Source organism: Buceros rhinoceros, unplaced genomic scaffold (assembly GCF_000710305.1).
Source record: "Buceros rhinoceros silvestris isolate BGI_N320 unplaced genomic scaffold, ASM71030v1 scaffold33426, whole genome shotgun sequence".
In the NCBI taxonomy this organism is placed as follows: Eukaryota; Metazoa; Chordata; class Aves; order Bucerotiformes; family Bucerotidae; genus Buceros; species Buceros rhinoceros.
Genome location: NW_010419874.1, coordinates 1 through 14,500, shown reverse-complemented (window position 1 = coordinate 14,500; position 14,500 = coordinate 1). Strand labels below are relative to the sequence as shown.

The window sequence follows — 14,500 nt, the reverse complement described above, 5'->3', positions numbered from 1 at the left end:
AACGCTACTTCCTATTTTCCTCAATCAAGTCCCTTTTTTTTTTTCCAAGATGACCTTAAAAGTTAATTGTTGCCTGTTGTTATTCAATTTAGACCAATTGCTTGCTCTTCTGTCAGGTCTTACCACATTTTTCATGAAAAATAAGAATTCTTTCTTTTGTCCAGATGTTTATGAATGTTTTAGTGCTCGGCAGTCAGTGTTTTTTCATTTAATAAATCCTTTGTTTTTCGTAATCAGACAAATACATAAAGAAGTCTGTTATCATGTATTTTGTCCCTAGTTACGTGATATAGAAGGATGATAGAGCAGCCATGACAACATAAAAATTCAGCACAGAGAATGCCAACAGGTACCTTACCTGGACAGTCACATCTATGTGATGGAAGCCTTCACTGTAGTTTTGCGGGCTCCACTTCAGTATGTAAAGGGGGCCAGACACCTGATGTGCATTCCCCAAATGAACTCCATCTATGTAGACTTTGACAGACACAATGACAGAAGGAGAGAAGGCCAGAATTCTAAGGAGTGAATAAACAGCAAAATAATCAGATTTTTTACAGGACTTGCAGATTTGTCATTACTTCCTGAAGAGAAGTCCCTAAAGATCATGCTACCTTGTAGTTCAGAGTTCAAAAGAGCTAAAACAGTGAAACATCCGTAGGCTAGTGGTAACGTGGTAGCCCCTTCCTACAGTTAAGAAGAGAAGTTCTCTATGGTATTGTGCAAAAGAATAGGACAGAAAATGGGGCTGTGGAGCAGATGAAGTGGCAGAGATCCTTAGGTCTTGGCAGAAATAATCTTAGAACTACTTAGAACTACTTAGAACTACTACTTACTAACACAAGTAGGATGCATCCTCCTGCATACATCCAGACACATAACCAAACACTTGTATATGTCTTGATTAAAAATTGCCAACCTCTCTCTCTATCTAAAGTCCTTTGTTGTTGGGTGTGGTGGGGTTTCTTTAGTCTAATCAGAATATATCCTCCTCAGTCTTTGTAACTGAATTTATGAGAAATGGAGTGGAGCGCAAGACCGGTATTACAGACCTAAGATACCATCAAATGTCGTATCAGTTGGCAGTGTTTATATGCAGAGAAGCAGTCATCCTGCTACAGACTCAGTATATTGCACACACAATTTCTTTCATTTCTGGTAATACAAAAGGCATTCCACAGCATGTTTCAGTCAGATGAATGAATCTCATATAGTTACGAGTGAATGATCATTGAATGATTCTACCAGTGCGTACATTTAATATAACTGTAAGAATGTTAACATAAGGTTCTAAACAGGAAACTGAAAGTAAGTAGACATAGTAGGACACCACTTCCTAAGTGAAAATTATGACAAACTCCTTTTGATTGCAATTTGTGCATGTAATATCCCCGTATATTTCATGCATATTTGTCTAACGGCAAATATAAGATGTTGGAAAAGGCATGGAAGTTTGAAATACAAATGAAAAAATTAAGTAGGTAGAAATGGAAAAATTGAGAGATTTAAAACAAATATGAATATTAGCAGAGGCTTAAGATGTTTTAATATATAAGGGATGTAAAACTGAAAACACGAAAGAGCTAAATCCAAAGTGAATAGAGAAAATAATTAGAAAAAAAACCCCATAGACAAAATAAAAAAATACATAGACAAAATCCTGAAATCAGCAAGGGCAATGAGAACACATGAGATTAATAACACAGATCACACGTTAATCTAACTCTACCGGTTTTGATTACATAAAAAAGTTCAATTGACTTTAGGGGAAATAACTGCATAAATAAAATGAAAATTAATTACTACTATATAGTCTCCTTTTATCACAGATACGATAAGTGAGCTCTCAGGAACAATTTTCCAGAGAAAAATGACTTCTGAGAACAGTGGACACACATTTAAAAAAAGGCTTTGTGTATCACATATAGATACAGATGTGCATTAAACCCAAGAAGTTAAATATCAATTAGTTAAATACCATGAAATCAAGAGACTAAAGGGTACCTGATATGAGTGGAATAAAGAATTTTGACTAGTGGTTCATGAGCGGAACTGCTGTAAAGGAAGGACTTGGGATTGGTGATGAGGACCACAGGCCATTCTTCAAAGTTAAGATCTGCGAAGCTAAGGAGGTCATGATCAAACGCAAGGATCCGGTACCTATAATGAAAGGCAAAAAATTTCATTGATACAAACTACTGCATGTACAGCTGATTCCTATGCTTCCAAGTGCCTAAAAAAAACTTGTTTCATGTATTTTCCATTTATTCTCTTCTGTAGTTAATCCTATATTAATCCACTTCCTGTATTAAATGTACAGATGATTACCTCTGATCAGGGTCATTTTATTACCAATCACTGAAGCACCATTCAAAATTCCAAACGTCCAATCTGTTGAATTTTGCGCATGAATCAGATATATTTGAATTCTTTAACATAATGTTTATCTAATGTACAGTGTCTGGGTAGGCACTCTAGTTATGGACAAAGACCCCAGTGTGCTCTCTTCCTGTATGCATACAAGTATCTTTCTTAGGATTACTGCAGAATAAAAACTAATATACTACAATACATGCCACGTAGCATTGGACACATTTTGATATGCTAAGGTAACATTTCTCAGGCAGACTATTTTTGTCTCTAGAATTCTAACAGCTGGGGCAGAGCATGAGGACTTTGAAGAAGGGATGCTGAATTTTCTTTTAATTTATCTGTCTACTTTGAATACTAAACACATACTAAATGGACATTTAGGTGTCCTCTTTTTAATTTCTAAATATCAAGACTGAACTAAAAAGTTACTTAATTTATTAGCATTCTGTTCGTATAGGGAAAAAATCCCAAACCTACACACAGAGACATTTTTTCAAAGCAGTAATAAAAATAACCAGTCAGGCAGCTTCTTTCAAATTCTCCAGGCAGCATCAAAGGGAGTCACAGGTTAACCAGGAAGGCTCCATATAATAATTTGCTCGCACAGGGTTTACTTACCTCCTGTTATCCATCCAGTCTCCCAGTTCAAGTTCCAGAGTGCCGCCACGGTGCTGACTGTGCAAGGCTGGCATCAGCCCACCCAGTGTATGGAGATGGCCACATAAATAGGCTATGGCAGAACTAATAAAAGAACGTAAGAGCTGTCACTATTTGGGCGGGAAGGAAATGCCACTGCAGAAAAGCCGGTAAGTGGCAGACAAGTATGTGAAGAGAGACAAGAAATGTACTTCAGACTGAAAACATAGAGGTAAAAAAAGAAATAACTTACCTCATTAATTTTCGTATTCCTGGGGCTGGGGAGATGATTGTTGAGGTGGGAAAATGGCCAAACCAGACAGTATGATTGCTGTGCAGACTTTCTGCTGCCATCAAAGATAGCTCTGCCATTTGATTCTGTTTTAAAGACAACCAGCCAAAACTGTTTAATGTTCAGGCTATTTGGAAAGAACAGCAAAAGGAAAGCAAAAAAGAAACAAACAACAAAAGAAACAACAACCAAACCGTACTCCTATATGGACCCTAAAATCCACTGTTGAAAAATAGAGTGAAAATAACTCTTCCTGTACAATACTGTCCTCACAACCTAACACAGGAGAAGTGCAATATGAAGAAATATTTTGGTACTTCTTGATACTTCTATCCTTTCTACTGCTTATTCTTACAGCCAAAGAGACACTCGAGTTGATTTTACAAACATCTTCACCTTACAATTATCATCCCTAGTATCTCTTGAGTTGCTAGATGGCCTCTTACCAGCATGACAGACCACAGAAACTGTGCACCATATGCTTCAGTCATTTAACTGGATGAACTATGATGCTCAGTCAGCCACTGCTGCTAAAGTTAAGCAAAAGTAACACTTTACACAGCAAACAAAATTTCTCTTCTTTACTTGCTTGACTTCCAGTATTAAATCAACCACTTACAGTCCAGAGAGATTCTCAACACCAGAGAAATCTAACAGAGAAGGCAGGAAAACTAAAACCAGAAAAGAACACAAATCCACTCTCTAACCACCAACACATTCTTCTCCCTCCTGCCTGGAAAAGAAATGCTGAAGGGCTTTAATAAAGAAAACAGAAATAAAGGTATATTAAAAGAGAACAGATTCAGTATACCATTTTGGGTTAATGTAACAGGCTTATTTAGTGAAATTATATTTCCTTTGCTGTTATGAATTTGGGCTTTAATAATATTTTTACCTAAGCTATGCAATCACATCACCGATACAAATCTAATTTATTTTTACAATTCCTGGCAGAGGTTTAATTCTTACAAGTTACAAGTATCTACCTTTACTTCCAGTTTTGTGCCAAAATCTGCAAATGCTGCTCTCTGGACTCCTGCTGCTGGTAATTTAGCAAGCAAGTGCTTATCTTACTGCAGCCAAGGTCATGAGCTCTAGACTCAACTGCATTTCTTAAGTCCTTCAGAGTTTGTCTGCAACTCCACTGCACCCACTACAGATTACAAAAAACCAGTGAGAACAGTACTTGGCACTCCTACATCATCTTTCATCTAAGTATCACCAAGTGCTTTACAAACACTTAATTAACTGTTGAGCCTACTTTAGACATGATTAATGAGACAACATTTTACTACTTTTCATTGAGGCTGCTATTACGGGCAAAACACGGCATCTGTTTACCAGAACACAGTAACTCTCTGCCAGTGCTGCAGAAGAGTCTCTCAAGAACAGCAGCCTATCAACAAACTAACGAGAGAAAAAAAAGTAAAAAGGGAATCAAAATGTTACCTAAGCTGATACGTCATCTAAACATTGGAATTAATATTATTCTTTCAAAACAATACCATGTAATTAATATAGTCTCAGAAGATCAAACCTGACTTTCATAAACGACTTATTTCTTTACAGCGTTATCTTTCACATTATTCCATTGATAAGTGCAACTCTCTCACGTGTAGTATTAATGAAAAAAAACAACCAACAAAGCAAAAAAAGGGTGAAATGAGAAAGTTTGGGGGGAGTGTTTTTTGTGGGTTTTTTAACTACAGCATATAAAGAAATTATCACTCAGATCTAGTTAAATGCTAAGAAACTACTGACAGTGTCCTACTGGATTATTTTTTGAGAAAACACAGATACTCTACGTTAACTGGCACATTAATTTTTCTAAATAAACATTCCATAAGCATAATAACTTAAAAACTTGAAGACTCTTTTAGATGAACACAAATCTTTTTGATAATTCTTCCTTATAAAAACAAACCGCTATGTAAGTAAAACAGACAGCAAAATAGAATGACAAGACTTAAAATACCATGTTTAAAATCCCGAAGAAATTATAGGGTCTCTTAGGACCTGGGCTGAGTGTGGCATCCACGCAGATGAATGAGTATTTCCCAAAAGAGGTGTTATGGATGTAATGGAAAGAGCCATCTTTACGCCAGGCAGAGTATTTCCTGTCAAAATAAAATGGAAATATTGGTGTTAGGAAAACTTGCAGCAATGACAAAAATGACCTGCACAGTATAAATAGATTGTGGGTATAGTTTGAACACAGCTATCCAAAAAGCAGTTCCTATCACTATTTATCCACTAAATAGAATAAACAAAATTGCTAGAAAAGTTGACCTGGACAGAATAAGAACCAACATATCAAAAACAAAGTTTCAGATATAAATCAATACTTCCAATGCCATAAAGACCCTTTCACAACGGGGTGAATTAACTTTCTTTGAAGTTAATGGTACCTTTGTGAACATCATGAATTTCAATAAGAAAAATGGAAGCTCAGTATCATAATCCTAAGATTTCTACCTTTAGTCCCACTTAGAGTACATGTAACAGTTGAATTATGCTCTGCTCATGCTGTAAACATAAAACAGAAGTCCACGTTTTTGTGTAAAAATGTTATTGTATTTCAATACAATTGCTGCCTTCTTTAACTTCAATACACAACGAACACCAGAACGTGGTGTTGAATAACTGTCTTCCCTAGCCTCTGTTTTTATACCTGCAGGCTACAAGGCTCTAAGGTGTACAGGAAAGAATGAATTATTTGTTCAGGAACCACACAAAGGTAAGCAAACAAGACATGGGTCTGACTGTTTAACTTCACAGCAGAAAAAAAGGCTTCCACAAGATTCCATTTCACTCCACCTTCTCCTTTATCTCTTCCTAGAATGTGGCACATTTAGTAAAAATTTTCTTAATCTTTGTATTTTATTAACGCGTTAGATTAATAACATTGACCCTGTACTGCCTTTAGTGATGCTTAATAGCTTTTAAAGACTCTTAGTGCTTTTCTTCAGTCTTAAAGTATGACAAAGCTCAGTAAAGTTTCTTTATTTTGCTATGATGACAGACAAAAACCATGACAAGCAAAAGCCATTACAAGAACACATTTGTTTAGCAAGAGACTGTTAATTATATAAGGAAAGACTTTTTTCACCTGACTCAATTTCATTCAGAAATTCTTACACTGGCTAAACTCCTTTGAAATTTCACCCTAACCCCTTCCAATCCCTTGTGCTATCAGTGCACCTTCAGTGTGGACTAGAGGCAGGTGATCCATACATCTTTCCAAACAGTAAGTTTGTCCAGGCCAAGCAACAATTCAGGGATGATCCATCCAATTCACTGGTGCTACATCTTCCCATGTGTGTCACTAGGATGTCTGATCTCAGCATTAAACTAGACTGTGACATAGCCATAACTGTGGCAAAGGATATAGGGATGTGCACTGCACTAGAGCATCCAAGAGCCTTGTTAGAACCATATATTCATCCCTTCATGATAAATTCACATGTGAATTCCATCTTCTCCAAATGCAGTTGCTGTAGGATCTTATCTCACAGAATTTATGGGAAAACATATCTGCTTTTGCTGGGCAAAAATTGAAGGAAACAGGAAATTGAAGCAAACTGAATTATCACGTTTAATCTGTGTTCTTTTTGCAAAGCGGATGGTTTAAGAGCCTGAATTGAAATAGATTTTAGATTTCCAAGTTCTCCTCCAGTTGCAAACAGTCAAAGCTGAAAGCACAACCAAAATGATGAGACAAGATTTTTTGTTCAAATGTGAAGGGCAGGAGAAAACGAGAGGTTAAACATGACTTACAACTGAGGCTACCTTTACAATGTACAAGTGTAAATCTTAAATGTGTTCCTTGAGAACATTTGTCTACCCATCATCATCATCTGGCTTCTTGCTACTCTACTTTCAGTTTTTTTAAAATAACTCAGATGTGAAAAAAGGGCTCAGATAAAGTTTAGACCCATAAGGCATAAAAAGCCCTTTTGGGCATGTAGAAAGAACATTAAAAAAAGTGAAGTTTTGTTTTGCTTTCTTTTTCTTTTTTCACCTGTTCTAAGGAGCAAAAGCATTCTTTGAGAACACTGGTTTTACAGAAATATATCACACAACTGTTCTGAGGAACCTGAACACATAATGCACAGAACATTTTCTAGATACAGGCAGATTTACAATATATTAAATTACAAAACACAGAAGGATAGGAAATAAGAAGTCTGTGGAAAGAATTCTCTATTTTCTCAATCTATTCTGCTCTACTAACCACCGAGGGAAAAGACAGAGGGAATAGCAAATATGATCCTGGACTGTAGGAGGGTCACTGAAGAAGCATACACGTGATAACTGAAAACAGAATATTGTTTAATGAGTTTGATCTTGAATATAAGGGCATCTGTATGGTAAATACCTGTAAGTATCTGTAATAATTCCAGTAATAATACGTAATAATTCCAGTAAGTACCTGTAATAATTCTGAATGCTATCCAGGTCTGGAATGTTGAATGAATCTGTAAGGAAGAGAAAACGGAAATGAAGAAACTTTCATATCAAATTGATCATTGACCACCATATTTTATTTCCTAATGTTGAGATAAAGTATCTCGGCAGGCACCGAAGAACTATTTTTTTAAACGTATAATTGACAAGCAGACTGTCCAACCATGCAGAGAAGACATTACATACTTCATGCCGTATGTAATGTACTTGACCTGAAAGTGGGAATAGTTTTCTCATTTAAGTGTTGAAAGATGAATATGTTGTGGGAATGCGAATTGTCACATAGTGGCAAAAGCTAACCATGTGTCTCCACTTTGGCCATAAAGCTTTTCAGAAGCTTTTTGGACTGGTTGCATTCCGGGTAAGAAAGACCTAACTCATTGTGTTGGGTTTGTATCTTGTTTTGGGGAGGGGGCTTACAGCATGGCTCCTGTAAGAAGCTTGAGAAGCTCCCCCAGTTCCAAGTCAGACCTGCCCCTGGCCAAGGCCAAGCCAATCAGTGCCTCTGTGATAAATATATTTAAGAGGGAAAAGCTCTTGAGCAACTTTTTTTTGGTTTGGGAGCTCATTTTCTGCCTTGGAGAGGAGTGGGACAGGGGAAAGACAACCATGCAGACACCCAGGAGAGTGAGGCGGCACGCCAGAGCAGCCATTCCCCTTTGGCCCAAGGTGAGATGCTGGGCTGAGCCCTTGCACCCCTTACAGTTCAACAGTGGGGAAGAATCCAGTCTGCACCCTGTGGAGAACCCCACACTGGAGCTGGGGACTGATCCTGAAGAAGGCCATGACTCTGAGGGGAGCCTGTCCTGGAGAGATCAATCACTCTGAGGACCATAGCCATGAGGACCATGGAAGAGAATCACACTAGTTGGAGAAATTCGTGGAGGACTGTTTCCTGGGAGGGATGCCACATTGCCACAGGAGAGGACTGTGAGTAGTTTTTCCCTGAGGAGGAAGGAACAGCAGAAACAACATGGAATACATCAGGACTGAAGGCAACCTTCATTTCCTGCCGTCCAGCACCGCTGTAGCAGAGTTGGGTGTGGGAAGAAGGTGTATTTGTTTAAGATTGGGTTGTATTTATTACTGTTCTACTCTGATACATTGGTGAATTGGTGGTGGTTTTGTTTAATTTAAAACTGATTTTGTTTTCTCCAAGTCAGGTCTGTCTTTTGCCCACGACTGTAATTGGTGAGTGAGCCCTCCCCGTCCTTTGCCTTGACCCTCCAGCCTTCCGTTGTGTTTTCTCCTTCCCATCTCTCTAGGGTGGCACTAGGAGTGAGCCAGTGGCTTTGTGTGCTTTCTTGTCAGCTGGGTGGGCTCAAACCGTGACACTTATCCAAGGAAAATCAAATAGCAAGCACGATTGAGAACAGCATGTGTAAAACAGACAGCAGCTTGGGAAGGTATGTACTGCAACTGGGGTCCACTTCTCTATTAAGGCTGGTAAGAGAAGTCTGAGAGGGAAATGAGAGTAAAATGTCATATATGGCCTGTATATGAAAAAGGGTGCACTTCCCCCCACCACCCCAGTGCCTGGCTTTCTTATTTTGCCCTTCCTGTAACAGCGGCTTATTTATATAGCCTACAAGGTTGTTAGCTTGTGTTTGAATGCTTAGAACATAGTGACAGCTATGATGTACAAACCTCCTTGAGTTCTTTCTATTCAAAAGAAACTTAATTCTCCTTAGCTGCTGAATGTGTGATACTTTTTAACTTAAACCTGTAGGGGGACGTCCATGAAAATTAAATTGAAACCATTTCTCCAGCAGGGTAAGGTCACATTAAAAGATGGGATATATAAACGAATGACCTGGAAACTAACATCTGAAACTACATTCTACCACTCTCTCTTGAGATCCTAGGCAAAAGCGATAAATGAAGAGTCTTACTTTCCTGGTACTAAAACTCCAGTAAGTGCCTGTAAATGAAGTGTGCCCTCAGCAGAGCAGACATGGATGGCAAGCCCTTCTACTGACTCATAACCACCACTAACATGCTAGTAAGTACTAATGCTTTACCTCTATATTCTAACTTACCTATATCAGCTCTGTAATCACAGGAAAGAAAGAGATGATTAATTTCCTTCTTACCATGATTCCCTTTGATGTCTATCCACTTCGTTTTTTTCATGACCCTTGATCTCTTCAGGATCGAATGGTAAATTTTCCATTCTGCCTCCACCTGCTCAGATCCCAGTTTATCTCTTGTCTTAGCATCTGTCAGGTCACCTGAAAGGGTACAAAGATAAGATATAACTAGAGGTCTACATCGCTTACACAAATACTGTAACAAGCCAAGCATACAATCCAAGTCTCCTAGTGCAAGTGGCTGTAGGCCTCTTGTGTGCAATCTGGACATTGCCATCAACTGGTACAGGAGGTTACTCTAAGGGTAAATGCCTTCTAATGCAGATGCAACAGCCTGTTCAAACATCTGTCAACCATGTCACTGCCATGCCAAAGTAACAAAAATTGTTAGACATTCATTATACCTGAAGATTCTAGTCACAGCAGCTTTAACTTCACACCTTCTGTACCCTCCTTAAGCTCCAATTAAAGTTCGAACTATTCTCACTTCTGTTCATATAGTAATACTGCCCTGCACTGCTAGTTAAAAGATGAATGTTAACTATTTCTGAACTCTTAATTTAAAGAGCAAGCAGCACTTAAGTAACTCTCTGTAGAAACAAAACTCCAAGTCTAACATTAAGATTCTAAAGCCTTGCATATAGTAATGGCTCAAAGTCCTTTTGATTTGCTTGCCCAAACTGAATCCATTTCAATAGCAATAGTAAGCTATCAAATTAAGTGGCAAGGCTTACTTCGCCTGTCTTGGCACCCTATTTTCAAATGGAAACCAGCAACAAAATTTTACAATAGTTCACAGGTAAATCACATACAGATGATCAGAGATGGTTTGGAGAGAGGAACTGGTTCTTAATGACTACTCAGAGATACTGCTCACTTCTGTAATTTCAAATACCAGGAATGAAGTAGAATCACTACCAGGTGGACAAGAAGGAAGGTAACTCCTATCAAGGACTAAGGTGTAGTGACAAATATTGGGAAAACAATAGCTATATTGGATAATTATGTCTGTTATGTTTAATACACACTAAACTCACCATCAGACTCAAGACACTGAACAAGAAGTAATTCTTTTGAGTTGAGAAGTTATCCTCTTCTGCTTTTAACAGTTTTTCCTTGGCTGCAATTCCATTTCCACTGTTTAAGACACCTTAAGGCTTTAAAGTTCTCTCTTGAGATCCTAGAATTTTGCTTATTGCTCTTCCTCTGACAGAACCTTCAACAGGAAATCCACACTTTTTAATTGCTTACCTGTTGCTAGAACAAGTGCTGGCTGAATTACATCAATTGTTTCAGAACAGAATTTTTCAAAGTCAGGAGCTCGTTTGGGATCCCGAAATTTACTGATATGAATATCTGAGACCTGCAAAAGAGAAAAATGACACACTGTCCAAGCAGAGGGTTATTGCTGTCCAGCTTGTTCTTGCAAAGCCAAGTACTTAAGAATGCAAGATAAGAGCAGTCATATTGATTCATATCAGTAGAAGGAATACAGGGAGACAGAGAAGAGGATGACTAGAGGAGAATAAAAGCAGAGCGAGCATATGATAGTGTATCTCTAACCCTTAAAATCACATTTACATCCTGAAAATTTCCTTGAATTGAAGGGCATGCAATAATATGGGGAAACACCTAGCTATTTACAGGAAGTTTTCAATCCTCTAAGTGGTCTGTTTACTTTCTAGTGCAATACAGTGACCTTGCTGCAAGAGAGAACAAAAGTTCTGCAAAGCAAGAATAGGTTAAAGTTATCTACGACTTGAAGCATAATTTGGTACCTAATGTGACATTTCCAGCGTGGGAGGTTTTCTAACATTCTACCCATGCATTTTAATGGAGCTAATGAATGTGTTTAGATCCCGTTCCATGTGCCACCTTGAAGCCAAAAATTGCTGAAGAAATTACTATACCACTTGTACATAACTGTAAAAGATGTTGTTCAATTCTGAACCAAAAAGTCAAAGACCTTGCATCAGAAGAGCTGTACAGGGTGGGATGGGGAGAATAAGAAAAGTAGGATTTTTTTTTTAATATTGCATGTCCAAAATAAACCTTGGGTGAATACTTTCAATTCCACTTTCCATTCCACTTCAGTCAATCAATTAATAAACTACCCTCCTTAGCTTAGACATTCAAAAACCAGCAAGCATATGCTCATGGCCATCTGATAATATCACTGAGAAAGAAAAACATTAAATTTTACATCCAGTTTAATAAACCTGGCTCTTGTAAAGCTTTTTCCTTTTGTAAAAATCCAGATAAGATGCCTTGGAGACAAAATGTCTTAGCTACTACTTATTCAGTTGTTTGAGCATGTAAAAAACACTGAATACAGGGTTTTTAAAATTCTGCTTAGGAAAATTCCCCATTTGTGTATAAGATACTTTTTCCTAGATCAGAATTGGATGCTAAAAAAGCTAAACACTTTTAGACATAACCTCATTTTTATTGATACATTCAAGCTAGCGTGAATCAAAGAGCACAATAAAATACCTTGACACATCAAACCTAATTTAATAATTGTCAGGGATGCAACATCTTATTTGAATTGAAAATTCACAGGCTGAGGACAAGCATCTATCTTGGCAGTCAGGGAAAAGAAAAAGTGCTATTGCTGCTCTCTCCAGATTCTTGAGCAGAAGTTCTACGAAGCAACTTTACTCCTGTTCCACCAATAACTACAGAGAATGTAAATTTCCAACCTTTTAGCAAACAGTTGTAGGGAAGCCTGATTCCACTTCATTCCCCTACTATGACACAAGTTTAAGATTTACAAAAGGCTTTTCATGTAAGTTCTAAGAGTTACAGTGTCCCAGAACTTCTGAGAGCTGGGATTAACTTTCTGTTGTCACTAAAAGCCATGAAATACGAAGAACTTGGGAGTGGAGCTTCTTTTTTTTTTTTAATTAACTTCAAAAGATGTCTCAATAAAATGGAATACAGCGGGCAAGGGGAACAGTTTGCAATGCTTTTCTTTAAATTCCCAAAATGTAGGTAAAAGCTTACTTGTTGCCTTTCTTCTGTCTTTCCTCTGACTGAGGTGGAAACTTGGCTCCTCTCAATGCATCATAGGCAGGAACATCAAAATGGGTTGGAAGAGACTTAGGGGTGAAGAGACATCACCACCCACATTTCTCATCAGGAAAGGCAGGCATTAGCAAGGGATAATTACAAGGCCTACAGCAACAGTAGAATGCATCCAGCTGACAGACAAAGGACAAAAATCAGCTGTAAGCTCGTCAAATACTGAACTAGAGTGCCAGTTAGGCAGTAGATAAGGAAGGAAGTTCTGTGATAAGAAAGGTGAAAGAGCCATTAATAGAAGTTTATAGTACAAAGATTGCAACTTAGTTCAATCAAGAGACAGTCCTGTGGATGGGAAGAAAAACAAGGCAGGAATTGCTGGGGGCAGAATAGACATCTTAAGCTCTATCCAGTGACCTAAGCTAGACCTTTGGAGTCACCAGGGACCTTGAAGCCAGTTTCCCACAACATCGTCATGCACAATGCTGGATTTAGAGCTTGATTAATTTCCAAGTTAGGTCAATGATAAACCAGCTGTTGAAGAGCACAACCCTAAGGGAACACAACCACCTGAAAGTAAAGCCAAGTCTCAAATGAGCCATGCCATGACCTATCCTTGGGAGAACTCCACTTGAAGTAACACAAGCAGAGAGAATGCGGCCAGAGAAGCACGGAGCTGTGCATGCTGCTTCTCAACACAGCTCTGCACCTGCCATACGCTGCTGTAGTTCACTCTCTTCAAGACAGCAACTCAAGATAGGGGCTTCATCTACAATAATTCAAGTGTATCTCTCATCTTGAAACCTGTTCTGTGGTAAAGGTAAGCCTTAAGTCACTTAAGGAAAAATTATCTGGAAAACTGACTTTGAAAATACATAGCAATTGGAGAGAACAAAAGGACTAATAATATGCCGGCTTATGCACTAAGAGCACTGCCTGCAGCTAATACATTTAGGCAAAGTGTCCTTGGGTTTGAGAATAAAGCAATATAGTAAAAGCAGCCTCTTAAACAAAGAGGCTTCAGACAGCAGGAACTGCACAGCAAACTCTCTGACAGCCACTGATGACCTGCAAAAATGTAAACAGCTTGTGGTTAGTATAGACTAAGTGCTCCAGGAATGCTGTGGGGGGAAGAGTCAGAAAAGAGACCACAGAAGCACCCAGACGTGACAGTCCATTTCCAAGACTATGCCAGGTTAATTTGGATTTTATGTTCACCCTGGAAACAAAGCTGTGTTCATTTAACATAACGCAGACCACTCTCATACTGGCCCAGTGTCTTCTGTTGCTAACACAGTATCTGTGCAACCATTTTCTCAGCCACACAACTTGAGTTTTCGGAGCGGAAAGGGTCAGGCAGAACCTGCATTTCAAACTGGGATGCAGAAAACACTGTATTGGGTACTGATGCAACATATACGACAGCGTAATTACTAGGTGAGTTTTAATTACCTGCTTCTACCACGCACTCCTCATCTTTTGGGTAGTCTAGCAAACTGGCCGACCACCTGTAACTTAGGCTACACTGGGAGCCTTCGGGACAGCGACGGGAGATGTCTACCGGGAGAAGGTGCCACAGCTTCCCACCGCAGCGGGGCAGCCCCTCGCTCGCCTGGCG

At 38.6% G+C, this 14,500-nt stretch overlaps 1 protein-coding gene across 1 annotated transcript in view; it reads right to left on the bottom strand.

Moving 5' to 3' along the window:
- TMEM62 (transmembrane protein 62) overlaps positions 1 to 11,813 on the bottom strand; it is a gene marked incomplete at its 5' end in the record, with an annotated part of 18,175 nt that extends 6,362 nt beyond the window's left edge. The window contains 9 exons of the mRNA XM_010139110.1: positions 359 to 518; positions 2,005 to 2,160; positions 2,992 to 3,114; positions 3,263 to 3,387; positions 5,277 to 5,418; positions 7,734 to 7,779; positions 9,862 to 9,999; positions 11,110 to 11,221; positions 11,772 to 11,813. Of these exons, the coding sequence (XP_010137412.1) occupies positions 359 to 518; positions 2,005 to 2,160; positions 2,992 to 3,114; positions 3,263 to 3,387; positions 5,277 to 5,418; positions 7,734 to 7,779; positions 9,862 to 9,999; positions 11,110 to 11,221; positions 11,772 to 11,813 (1,044 nt within the window). The remainder of the gene's footprint in view (positions 1 to 358; positions 519 to 2,004; positions 2,161 to 2,991; positions 3,115 to 3,262; positions 3,388 to 5,276; positions 5,419 to 7,733; positions 7,780 to 9,861; positions 10,000 to 11,109; positions 11,222 to 11,771) is intronic.
- Positions 11,814 to 14,500: the final 2,687 nt, after the last annotated feature.